The 11,893-nt window shown below is 35.0% G+C and overlaps 2 protein-coding genes across 4 annotated transcripts; both read right to left on the reverse strand.

Annotated features, from left to right (window-relative positions):
* Nucleotides 1-591: 591 nt before the first annotated feature.
* LOC124836140 (large ribosomal subunit protein uL14x/uL14z/uL14y) lies at nucleotides 592-1,646 on the reverse strand. Its single transcript, XM_047311230.2, has 4 exons — nucleotides 1,502-1,646; nucleotides 1,133-1,417; nucleotides 1,002-1,043; nucleotides 592-822 (listed from the first exon to the last, which is right to left on the reverse strand). Exons 1-4 carry the CDS (start codon nucleotides 1,512-1,514, stop codon nucleotides 740-742), a joined length of 423 nt encoding a protein of 140 aa, XP_047167186.1. The 5' UTR covers nucleotides 1,515-1,646; the 3' UTR covers nucleotides 592-739.
* A 1,188-nt stretch (nucleotides 1,647-2,834) lies between these two features.
* LOC124836110 (putative inactive histone-lysine N-methyltransferase SUVR2) lies at nucleotides 2,835-11,022 on the reverse strand. Of its 3 annotated transcripts, XM_088091532.1 has the most exons (12): nucleotides 10,920-11,022; nucleotides 10,625-10,734; nucleotides 10,240-10,446; nucleotides 10,114-10,149; nucleotides 9,503-10,001; nucleotides 8,740-8,909; nucleotides 7,720-8,538; nucleotides 7,300-7,562; nucleotides 6,457-6,523; nucleotides 6,212-6,330; nucleotides 5,843-5,939; nucleotides 2,835-3,154 (listed from the first exon to the last, which is right to left on the reverse strand). In XM_088091532.1, exons 3-12 carry the CDS (start codon nucleotides 10,420-10,422, stop codon nucleotides 3,059-3,061), a joined length of 2,349 nt encoding a protein of 782 aa, XP_087947658.1. In that variant the 5' UTR covers nucleotides 10,423-10,446; nucleotides 10,625-10,734; nucleotides 10,920-11,022; the 3' UTR covers nucleotides 2,835-3,058. The 3 variants fall into 3 exon arrangements, with proteins under 3 accessions (XP_087947658.1, XP_087947660.1, XP_047167149.1); XM_088091534.1 differs by lacking the exon at nucleotides 10,920-11,022 and having other exon boundaries at nucleotides 6,250-6,330; nucleotides 10,625-10,897; XM_047311193.2 differs by lacking the exon at nucleotides 10,920-11,022 and having other exon boundaries at nucleotides 6,280-6,330; nucleotides 10,625-10,896.
* Between the last annotated feature and the right edge of the window lie 871 nt (nucleotides 11,023-11,893).

Genomic DNA, 11,893 nt, shown 5'->3' on the forward strand with positions numbered 1-11,893 from the left:
CATAAAGCAAAAACTTCATAGAACTTTTTACAGGAGCACATCCTCAAATTCATCTTCTAAGTATCTAAATTTAACTAAAGAAACTGCTGCGATTATCTACTCTACGTTCAAAAAATACATTATTAATGTTGCACGGTCCTGTAAAATGAATTGTTAACCCCAACAAATAAATTCTTATTAACTCCTAAAAAACAAAAAAACCTTATAATGAAAGTAAGCAATCTTACAGGAACTAAACGACCGAAGGTTCAAGCAGCCGCAGAGGAATATAGCGGGTAGAATCCAATCAGAATTTTTATGATTTAACACACGGTGAGTAAACTAGACATTCATGTTTCTCATTATTATAGAGGATCCGTGCTTAGCATAAACTTAAAATTTATCACAATACTCCCAAAGGTCCATCCGACACGTAACAAATTCATTCCAAATGACGGCAATACAATCAGTCTAACCGTGCAGAACAAAGCATGTTATCCCTCTCATTTAAACATTCATTCAATCTACCAACAAATTCATGCACTCAGTGACAGAAAAAGTATAGTAAAGCAAATTAAAAAAAAAAATAAACAGTATAGTAAAGAAAAAAAATTAAGACTAATAAAAAAACAACTCTTATAACTATCAATAATTCCCATCAAAACAAAGTCAAACTATATGTGACGCATTGTCTGCAACTCAACCTAAATAAATTAAGAAAACAATTCAAGAAACATCAAAAAAACACTAGAAACACAACTTAAACAATGGCATTGGCAGCACTTGCAATCCTGGGCCAGAGATCGGCACACTCCTTTCCAATTGGTCCAGTAATAGCAGAACCTAGAAATACAAGCGACACCCAATCAAACACATTAAAACCAACAAGTAACACTGCATAACGAGACTACAAACGGAAAAAGATCCAATCACAAACCCTAAACACATTCAAAGAACAAAGAAATTCAAATTGCAACCAAGGAGTATCAAGGAGTTCGAGAAGTAAAATTCACAGTTTATACCTTTCATTTCACCCTTCGGATTCACGATAACACCAGCATTATCTGCATAGAAGAAACAACCAAATAAAAAATCATTCGAATAAATCAGCCTAACAGTATAGCACAATCAAAGGCGAGAGAAAGTTCAATACCTTCGAAGTACATGTAAACGCCGTCCTTTCGGCGCCATGGCTTGCGCTGACGGACGATGACTGCCGGCAACACCTTCTTACGGAGATCTGGTTTTCCCTTCTTGACAGTGGCCATAACCATGTCTCCAACACACGCTGAAGGCAACCGGTTCAACCTTCCCTTGATCCCCTTCACTGATATGATGTAGAGGTTCTTGGCGCCGGTGTTGTCGGCGCAGTTCACCGTCGCCGCCACCGGCAGACCCAGTGACATCCTAAACTTGTTCCCCGCCGATCCTCCGCGACCTGAAACGCCATAAATTGGTTAAGTAACACACGATGAACGATTTTAAGAATAATTAATCGATGCATTCGATTGTCAATACGAACCTCTCTTCGACATTGTTGCGTCTCGGTTGAACAACACAAACCCTAAGCTTGCTTCTTTCTGTTCTATATATGCATGCTGACTAGGGTTTAATCGCTATGGACCTGGGCTTCGCAATTATGTTCGGCCCATTACCATCCCAGGCTAGTTTCAATGTTTAACACATTAAGGAATATAAGGTGTTTTATTTTATTATATACTAATGAAAATACATGTTAGGTTATATATATGTTTGCTATTTTCATGACTCCTTAAAAAAATGAAAATTTGAGGAGTACATTAATGAGAATAATCTTTATTAGTTTTACATTTGAATTTCCGTTTATTACATTTCATTTTAAAAATATGTGCAAATAAAATTATAATAAGACCTATTAAGTTATTCACAAGTTAAATGATTCCAGTGCTTTTGACTCTTCAGGTTTTCACAAAAGATCATGATCATCTTATCTGTAATTGACACATTATCTGTACCAGTTTCGACCCAAAAATTCTTCAACAATAGAAATCCAAGTAGTTGAATTTTGTGCCTTGAGTCTCGGAATACAAGAAGGACCCTTGCAAGTTGGAACTCTTACTGCCACTAATACAGAGAAATTATGAATCATCCTCCTTGTGTTTTGTGATTCTTCTCCATTCAACTTTAAATTTGGCTGTGGAAAATTACGGATTCATTCCGAGAACAAAAAAGAGAGAGATCCAACAAAAATTTCATAGGTGTGTTGACTATAAGTATCATACTTTTTTTTATTACTTCCAAAAGACACTACATATTGGAGAACTAAACTCCACAAAAATCATTTGTTACATGCCACCAAAATAATTTTTCATAGGGCTATTTACATATTTCGAAATCAATTTTTTAAAAACACATCTGTTTCATATTTCAATATTAATCTTTCTGATATGCATTTTTACATATTTTAAAATTAGAAAAGTCTTTTATATCGTCTTCCAAAAATCAAATTTCATACCTCTATCATTTTCCAAAAATCAAATTTTAATTTCAAACTTATTCTACAATTTTATCCTTAAAGACACTTCATAAAATAAAAAATAAAAATACCTTAGACATCAACTCCAAAACAATACTATTTGATATAATAAAAATGTCAAAACTTTAATGCGTTAAGTAACACCATTAGAATTAATCACTCCTGAAAGATATTATCTACTTTGAAACCTATGTTTGGTCATGATTTTGTCATTAAAAAATGCTTCAAAGAGTATAAAGAAAAATAAATATTTAAATGTCTTAAATCTTAATTCCTATGCGACATTGAGTATAGTAAAATCAAAACTAATATGCATAAACTAATGAAAATATACACTGAATTCAAGAACAATGAAATGAAATTGATCTATATAAAAGTATTACTGTAACCATTGAATCCGTCATGCATTTAGCATACATAAACTTGGACGAAATTATTAATGCCTAAAGGCTGTTTCTTTTCTTACTTTTTCTGGGCAATGACTGCAGTTTTCAGAAGCCAGTGAATAGTAACTATTATCCAACCTCCAAGAAAAACAATGAAATGTATACAAAAATGACTAATTCAGTTGGTTGGAACTCGGTTACTATTAATTGCATCATTATACACAAAATCGGTTTGGCAGAAATGGTCAGCATGCAACTGTCGATCTGATGGATCCTGCAATCCAAAAGAGTAAACGAATTAGTAACATCATGATAACGATTAAATTATAAAAGAATATAAATGTAACACAAACACTAATAATGAAAAATTAACAAGTAAATATCCAAATTAGTCCCTAAAATTACTAAGGGTCAGTCACATGCACAGTAAACCTCCAATGTCCGATGGTTAATAATTAGAAATGTCAATATTGTCGATATTATCTTTATCTCCTTCATCTTTCCTACTCTTATTCCCACTTTAAGTTTGCTACAGAAGTTCTCATCCTCTTTTCCTCGTTATTCTTCATTGCTTTTTTTATGTTTCTTGCTTCCCATATGATAGGATCTAAGGTAAGAGGAGAGAAGGAAGAGGAAATGAGAGAGTAGTTAGGAAAGGGATGTGAGAGCAGTTGGGAAAGGCGGGATGGAGGTCTTGTATAAATAGAGTTCTATTTCAGTGTTAGAGGGGAGTTTTTGAGTATTATTTTGTAAATCTGGACTTTGGCCAGAAGAGGGGGATTATGCCTCCGTTAGGGCTAGGAGGGGGATTAGGCCTCCATTAGCACTATCAGTGTACTTTGTTCTCAATATCAATACAGAAACCCATTCATTCATTGTTCTTTCTATCTTTTGAGTGTGTTCTTGTTAGGTTCCAAACCCAGGTACCTAACAAATTGGTCCGACTTGTCGGATCTGTTTAAGAGGGAAGATCTTGCAGCAACTCTGTTCAGGGTTGTTAACGCGAGTCGATTGGTTGAAGGCAGGGGGAGGAACCGAACGGTATAAAAATAGGGAGAAGAGAGCCGAACGGTATAAAAATAGGGAGAAGAGAGCCGAACGGTATACCGATAGGGAGAAGAGAGCCGAACGGTATACCGATAGGGAGAAGAGAGCCGAACGGTATAACGATAGGGAGAAGAGAGCCGAACGATAGAAGAAGTTATTTTACAGGGAAGGATAAGAAGCTCCTCGCCTTCAAGGAAATAATGTAGACACGAAAATGGTCCCATAAATTTTATCTCTCAATTTGACCACCACCCAAGCCTCCAGACCGGAAGTTGCAGGTAGTAGCCAGCGGGTCCCTTCCTGTGATAAAACTATATCACAGTGCCATGGGCTCAAATTTCATTGTTCCAACCTTGTGGACAAGGTTGTTTTGCAGCAAGGTGTAATGATAGGATCTAAGGTAAGAGGAGAGAAGGAAGAGGAAATGAGAGAGTAGTTAGGAAAGGCGGGATGAAGGTGAGAGCAGTCAGGAAAGGCGGGATGGAGGTCTTGTATAAATAGAGTTCTATTTCAGTGTTAGAGAGGAGTTTTTGAGTATTATTTTGTAAATCTGGACTTTGGCCAGAATTGGGGGATTATGCCTCCGTTAGGGCTAAGAGGGGGATTAGGCCTCCATTAGCGCTATGAGTGTACTTTGTTCTCAATATCAATACAGAAACTCATTCTTTCATTGTTCTTTCTATCATCTGAGTGTGTTCTTGTTAGGTTCCAAACCCAAGTACCTAACACCATATCTCCGTCATTCCAAAATTTATATCGTAAGTTTCACCTTATTATTCATAAAATAAGCCAAACTAAAGAGTATTAGGCATGTCACAAGTCAAATTTGTCGCCATGTCTGCACTCAGATCAGTAACAAACATACTATTTAAATATAGTCAGTAGACAACCCTACTAACTAATCATTGTTTTGCAATAACTAAACTCAGTTAAAACATCAACTGTTCAGCTTGGTTCAAAGCTCAAATTTGTTCTGAACGCATGAATCCTCGTCATCACTCAACCAGACTAATAATTGTAAAGGTCCGGACGCAAAACTCTTCCAGACAAGGAAATATAGCAAAGTCAACTCATTATTTATCACTATTATATATGCATTATGACCACAATAAATTACCTATAATCACCTAGACTCATCAATCCAGTCATCGAAATATAACTCACCCTTTAAAGCACACAAGATAGACAATTTTGCACAGTAAGCAAATTGGAATTTAATTAGGATTCACAGAAGACAACACCAATATGACTATGATCACTTGAGCATAAGCATTGGATCGTAAGTGATAAACAGTGTTTGAATATAAAATATAGCAAAAAGGAAACATCCAGCAAGCAGAGAACGAGTATGATCATAAGTCTTAAATTTTTACAAATTATTTAATGCTAGGGCAGTTTAGCTATAGGCCATATGATCAAATAACCCCAGGAGGAATATATGCTGGCACAGACTCAAAAGGCAACATGTATTTCTAAAACAAAGCAAGAGAAATTAAATGTGAAACAAAAATAACTTCAGTATGACCGGAACCTTTCCAACTTCCAATCATGCACAATGGCGAGTGGGTTAGTAAAGCACAAGTAAAGATCACCTTGAATTGACTAATAGAAGTTCTAGGTGATATGTTTGAAATAATTATTCATTTTTTAGAAACTATTGTAATGATTACATATTAAAGGACACCATCCGTATCGATTTGCAGAAAAAGGAATAGCATCCATTGAATGGAATCACTGACCAATTTAGGAGTGGATGTGTTGTATTTCATAAATTAGGAATTGAAAATTGGAATACATAATTTAAAACAATGAAACAAAGCAAAAAAAAAAAAACAGAAATAACATGTCATATATTTTTATGTTGTGAGAAAAACAAATTTACACAAATTACACAGAAATGGGAGAATGTACTAACTATGTGATCGCTTAATATTCCTGCAGAATTTACTGCCACATCTGCACTGGAAAAGCTCGACACACTCATCGTGATCATCAAAGTTGATGCCATAATCCTGCAGATACACTATGCACATAAGCTTTTCTAGACAAAAACCCTTTAACTAAAACACAATTTGAAGTAAACTACATAAAAATGATAACCTATGATGTTTGGTAACAAATGGCCTGCCAACCAAACTACCTAGTAGTATACATAGTGGCATTACTAAATTAGTAACCAGAAACAAATAAAACCTATATTTTGATAATGAATTACTCAAATTATCTCAGCCTTTGTTCCCAATTTATATGTTGTACTTAATATCTCAGACCAATTAGTACGAACCACACAAAAAGACTGCAGCAATCGAGCAATATATTCACCAAACATATTAAAGAACCAAACTCACGAACCCAAGTGAGTTCTTCCTGTGCTGCTATTTTTCTGGTTGCAAAGAACGCAAACTGCACATTTGAACACATTAAAAACATCAGCCATCATAGTTGTGTTCTATAGAGTCATTCTCCCCAAATGCTGACAAAGGCAATTAAAAAGTGCAAATGGAATTGGAGGGTTTGCTAACTTCTCACATGATAGTACTGATGAGTTGGGCACTCGACTTCAACTGGGATCTGAATTAAATTTGCATCCAAGCATCTGCAAAAATAAGTAGAAATATTAAAATTCTTCTGATTTACAATAGACATATAATGAGTACAAGGTCTGCACAGCCACATGAAAGTGTATTGTTAACAAACCATCAACCCAGTGATTTTATTATTTTCATTACTTTATATACAAATCTTCAATAGCAGGATGAATTTTCATAATTGAAAGTGAAAATTGAAAATCAAAACAAAATGTTTTCCTTAAACGAAAAAACTAAAAAAATTTACTTATCATAAAATTAATTCCAATAGCTGCACAATTGATTTTAATAACCTAAAATCTAAAATAATCCATTACAATCACAGTAAATACGATTTTTTTGCTGAGGAAAAAGTCGTTTGTATGTACCAAACCAAGCAACAAACTACTTAGCTTAATTTCAACAAAACTTATGAAACAGTAACATTTACTACTTCTATTAAAAATCATTAATAAGAGATAATCACCCGGGTGATTTTGTGATATTACACAACACCTCATTTGTTTCTATTCCTTCTCTTACGTCCCTTCATTGTTTAAAAAACATTACACCAACACCTTTTTTATATTACACTAATCCTTAAATATTTGAAAAACATAACAATCAGTTTGTGTTTAAAACACAGATATGTTTGTGTAGTTTCATGAAACCTCGGGTGGGGCTAGTGTAATTTACTAAAATAATTATTTTAAACACATAATAAGAAAAGGACAAAAGCCTCTATAACTAAAACTTTAATAAATAACTGAAAAAGACGCCGGTGAAATATGAGAAACCCAAATACCTGTGATTAATAAATCTAGCAACATTTCCATATGATGCCGCATATAAGCAAAGAGCTTCCCTATCCTTCACATCTCCTAAGTCCCAATCTGCATCCAATAAAACTGGAAATGTATATTTCCCACCTTTTGGATTTTTCATGTTCCTCTCGTGCAACTCTGTGACAGTTAAAATTTCCCCAACAAACTCACACACAAAGGTGCCTTTTGGAAGATCCTCTAAGGTACGAAGACCCCACCCTTTTCCGTCTGAAGTTAAAAACACCTGAGTAGCACATAATCGGGAAGGCTTATCTAAATAAATTTCTATCTGGGAAAAATGAATTTGAGAACATAAAAAATGAAATAATGTCACCTCAATGATTTCATCATAAAAGACAATACATTTTTTTACCAGTGGCAAAGATTACTTAAACAGTCACCTGCAACTTGCAACTTATTCCACGCTGGACAACCCGATTGCCACAATGTTTTGCACAGCCACATTTGCTCCAGCACTCTTTAATAAACTTCTGCTTTAGGTGTCCTTTACATGGTTCCAAACAATCATCATTCTTTGATTGTTCGAATGGACAGGCTTTGCAATAGAAATAATTTTTGGAATTACGGTTAATGGCAATACACTCTTCCAAGAAAGCTTCCTTTAGTAGGCCATGTGCCGTAAAAGCAAATTCACCCCCAGTTTTATTTGTACAACGACATGGTTTAGATGACAATACACAATTTCCCTTACAAGTTGAGCAACAATCCTCATTTCCAATACGAGATAGAGAAAAATTAACATAAGCATCTCGGTAGACAAGGTTTTGGGGTATGTAGTGAAAGGGTGGCGGAAGATCACTAGTAGTGTTATTCACCCATGAAATATTTACTGTTTCTTCACCCTTTGCCAGGTCATTAACATCGTGAATAGCCCTTGCATCATTTTCAGTCGTAAACTCACATTTTGGAACAACCACTGAGGTACCTGAATTTGTAGATATAGGATCCTCTGGCTCCTTCCCACCATTACTTTGTAAGAGACCATTAGTCCTAACCTTCTTGGAAGCTAGTACAGAATCGTCTTGACCACTTGGGCAGCGTATAGAACTAGGAACTTCAGGTTCAGCCAAGGCTGAAGAAGACCTGACACTGATTTCGTTTTCAATGACTGGATCTTTATTTCCTCTCACGCTAGGTGAGACATTGGTCTCGGATTCCTTTGAAATATCATCAGTTTGTGTTATCTTTACACATTGTTCCTGTGAATTATCATTTGAATCAGTTCCAAATTCCAAATGAAATCACACATCTCTCCATAATTCCAGGATAAAAATAAGGGTCAGAGTGGTTGTATATAATTGCACACATGTATACTAAATTATTTTTACAATTTGATTATTCCTATGCAATTGAAAAACCAGTTTCCAAGAACTGAGCAGCAGCTCTTGAGAAATATTTACCTCTCCCATAGATGGCAATGCTACATCTACATGAGAAGTTCGTTCTTCAATTGAGGAAGAAATAATATATTCATGCTCAATGTTTTCATCGTTGCATTGTGATGCCAGAGTATCGTGGTCATCTTGCTTTTCAGCTGCATCCATTAGAGAGTCTCCTCCACTTGATGGTTCTTTTGAGCGGAAATAAATGAAAATAAATCCCATCAACACAGTTTAATGTGAGGTTAGAAACAGAATAGCAAAATAAAGGCACAAAAAGTAACATTTCTTTGGTTTAACTGAAACACAAGGGCATTTCTGAATCTTTGGTACAAGGAACCCGGGACCTTCCACATAAAGAAGTAACAATGAACATGATGATCTTATGAAAGATTTTCAGCGAAAGTAAAAGTTTTACTGTATGCAATTCGAGACTCGTCTGCTGCATGTGCAAATGAAAGCATGTGGTGGGCTCAGGGCCAACATTTCAGGGAGAGAAACCAATGAGGTTCTATTCAGCTGAAACTATTTCACAGCTCAGCAAAAATTGAGCATTAACTTATTTTCTTTTGAGGCCCCTAGGAATTAAAGTGTTTTCCCGTATTTTACTAAGAATAATCTACCTACTTGCTCTGAAGCATAACAATTACCAACAAAGTACAGTATTACACATTGGGTTCAATGAAAGTGTACAATGAAGTAAACGTCATCACCAAGACCTCACAACAACAGAAAATGGAAAGAAAGTAAGAAGTTTCACATCAAGGCATAGTAAGTTGAATACCAGGAGGAATCACAGCAAGGGGAATCTCACAAGCTGGAAAATCATCAACAGGCTCATCCTTGGGCTTGATCAAAGTAAATGGAACAAGCATTTTGTTATTGGCCAACGGAGCAGCTCGTGGTTCAGCTGCTGACTCTTTTAGTGGTTCTGCAAGGGAAGTATGGTCGGACATAGACCTTCCCCCTCTAGGTGTAACCTGAGGTGATACAGGTTGCTTTCCCCTGTTGACAATAGCATCTTGAAAGGGAACATGAGGAGCATCATTCCTTGCATTTCCATCAGATAATGCAGCACTGCTTTGAGGCTGCAGTCTGGAACTAATTTCAGGCACTGTGCCTTCTTCCAATTTTGGAGTTTTCAACAGAAAGGCGGCTGAGATGTGGCCACGATTAGTTAGAGGGCGTGAAGATTGACCATCTTGGCCTCTCAAACGCAACCTCTTCAAAGGTCGCAAAGGCTCCTCATGCATATGAGCTTCTTCGTTGTCCACATCCTCATCCTGGATGTTTGAAAAGCCACAACACATTTCAGAAGCCATAGGTATAATTAAGAGCGAGAAACAAATGCAGACAAACTCAGCAAGACAGAATAACCAGAGTTAGTACGGCAACCTTCTTGTTTTTGTTATTCTGGTCTGGCTCCAGCAACTGTCAAACCATATCAAGCAATAGATTAGTCGCGTAAACAAATGATCCATTATGTAGATACTGGATAAACAAGATGATTCCAAAATACACCTTATTTTCTTCCTCCTCAAATATTGCATCAGCCAGAGTCCTGTAACTCTCTTCTTCAATAAGTTCCCAGTTTTTATCATACAATTTAAGCAGCTTCTTCAACACTGGTTTCACTTTTGATTCATGAATCCCGAGATTCGCCATTGCCGAAAACGCCGCGATCACTCTTGGATTCGGCGCCATTTATCATCTGCCAACCGCCACAGGCTACAAATTGCAAAGCACAACTAAATTCCAAAGACATTTAACACGAAAAAAAATATATATACAAAATAATATTTACGAGCAATTGAGCTACAGTGCTAAATAACCTTGAGATACTAAATCGTGAAACAAATAGCAGAGAAGATATCAGCAGAAGAAAAACATAATTAACAATCCAGACCTGTAGACGACAGGGAAAGGGAAGAAATTAACGGTCAAAGGAACTGCAAAAGAAAGTCAAAGCGAGAAACGGAACACGACGCATTGCATGGTGCAATAGAAACCTAAAACCTGCGAGAAACAAAAGAAATGTGGTTGGAAATGTTGAGGAAGAAGAAAAGAGTTTTGAATATGGAAGGTAACACGCATTTTGGAAGGGTGAAATTTAAGTGTGTTTGATTGCGGGAGGGAAAAGGAATAGGGCAGAATTAGAGTGTGGAAAGAGAGAAAAACGTGAGAAACTGCTTTCACTGTACCTGCTATTTCACTATCAGCTGGTTAGGTTTTACAGTGAACTGAAGCGAAAATGGTGAAGAATCACTGGCTTCTAACTGTAACAGTACTTCACCTCCAACACCATTTTTGCCTTTTTTAACTCTATATCGTGACATGGATTTATTTAGGATAAACGAAAATTTAGGTTTCTCTATCAAAACAATAATATGATTTACCTTTTGTAAATTTAAGATAATCACGTTTTGCTTTATATATTTGCATATGTATATAATATAACTTAATAATAAATTCGTTCTTGAACTTTGTAATAAGATTTGAATATTACAAGGGGATAATAAAATAATTGGCTCATCTTTTATACATTTAGACATTAAACCAGTTCTCTTAGGTTTTCATATACAAAATTATCATTGATTTACCTTAACCTATATATTCATTCACCCGATTTGTTTACTTAAACTAAAAAATAATTTGAACTTTTCCTCGGTAATTTTATCTAATCTTCCAAAAAATATTTGTTTATACTAAATGATGATTCTAATTATTCTTTTGCGATATTTGTCAACTAATATTCTACAAAAAAAAATGCAAAGTAACTTTAGCTTTCCTATTTTTTTTATAAATTTGTGAAATAGAAGTGTAGACCATCATACAAATATTTTAACTAGTGTAAAAACATAAAAAATGATTGTATACTTAATTAAAAATTTAGAGTTAAAAATTATAAAATGATTCAAACCAAACTGAGAAAAAGAATAACTTTAGTTCGTATTATTTTTATCTTTAAAACTAACCATAAACAATAATGTTTTGATTTATTTTCTTGACCGTAGTTACAATTCAGAATACTGTTAAATATTTATTAGCTAAGTTGTCTTGGTCTTCCTTTACTGATGTTCCTACTGTATTTAGTTTTTTATTTTTTTCTCATTTAGTTTTTATTATTTGTTTTTATATTAATCAGGAATAAAAATATTTTAATATAAGTGATTTT

This window comes from Vigna umbellata, chromosome 5, assembly GCF_029865625.1.
Source record: "Vigna umbellata cultivar VRB3 chromosome 5, Vumbellata_1.0, whole genome shotgun sequence".
Classification (NCBI taxonomy): domain Eukaryota; kingdom Viridiplantae; phylum Streptophyta; class Magnoliopsida; order Fabales; family Fabaceae; genus Vigna; species Vigna umbellata.

Coding starts and splice junctions, on each gene's coding strand:
- LOC124836140 (XM_047311230.2), bottom strand. Junction 1,044..1,132: donor CGTTTACATGTACTTCGAAG/GTATTGAACTTT, acceptor TCTTCTATGCAG/ATAATGCTGGTGTTATCGTG. Junction 823..1,001: donor TCCGAAGGGTGAAATGAAAG/GTATAAACTGTG, acceptor TTGTATTTCTAG/GTTCTGCTATTACTGGACCA.
- LOC124836110 (XM_088091532.1), bottom strand. CDS start 10,422: ATGGCGCCGAATCCAAGAGTGATCGCGGCGTTTTCGGCAATGGCGAAT. Junction 10,150..10,239: donor TTGAGGAGGAAGAAAATAAG/GTGTATTTTGGA, acceptor ATGGTTTGACAG/TTGCTGGAGCCAGACCAGAA. Junction 3,155..5,842: donor GAATATTAAGCGATCACATA/GTTAGTACATTC, acceptor TTTGGATTGCAG/GATCCATCAGATCGACAGTT.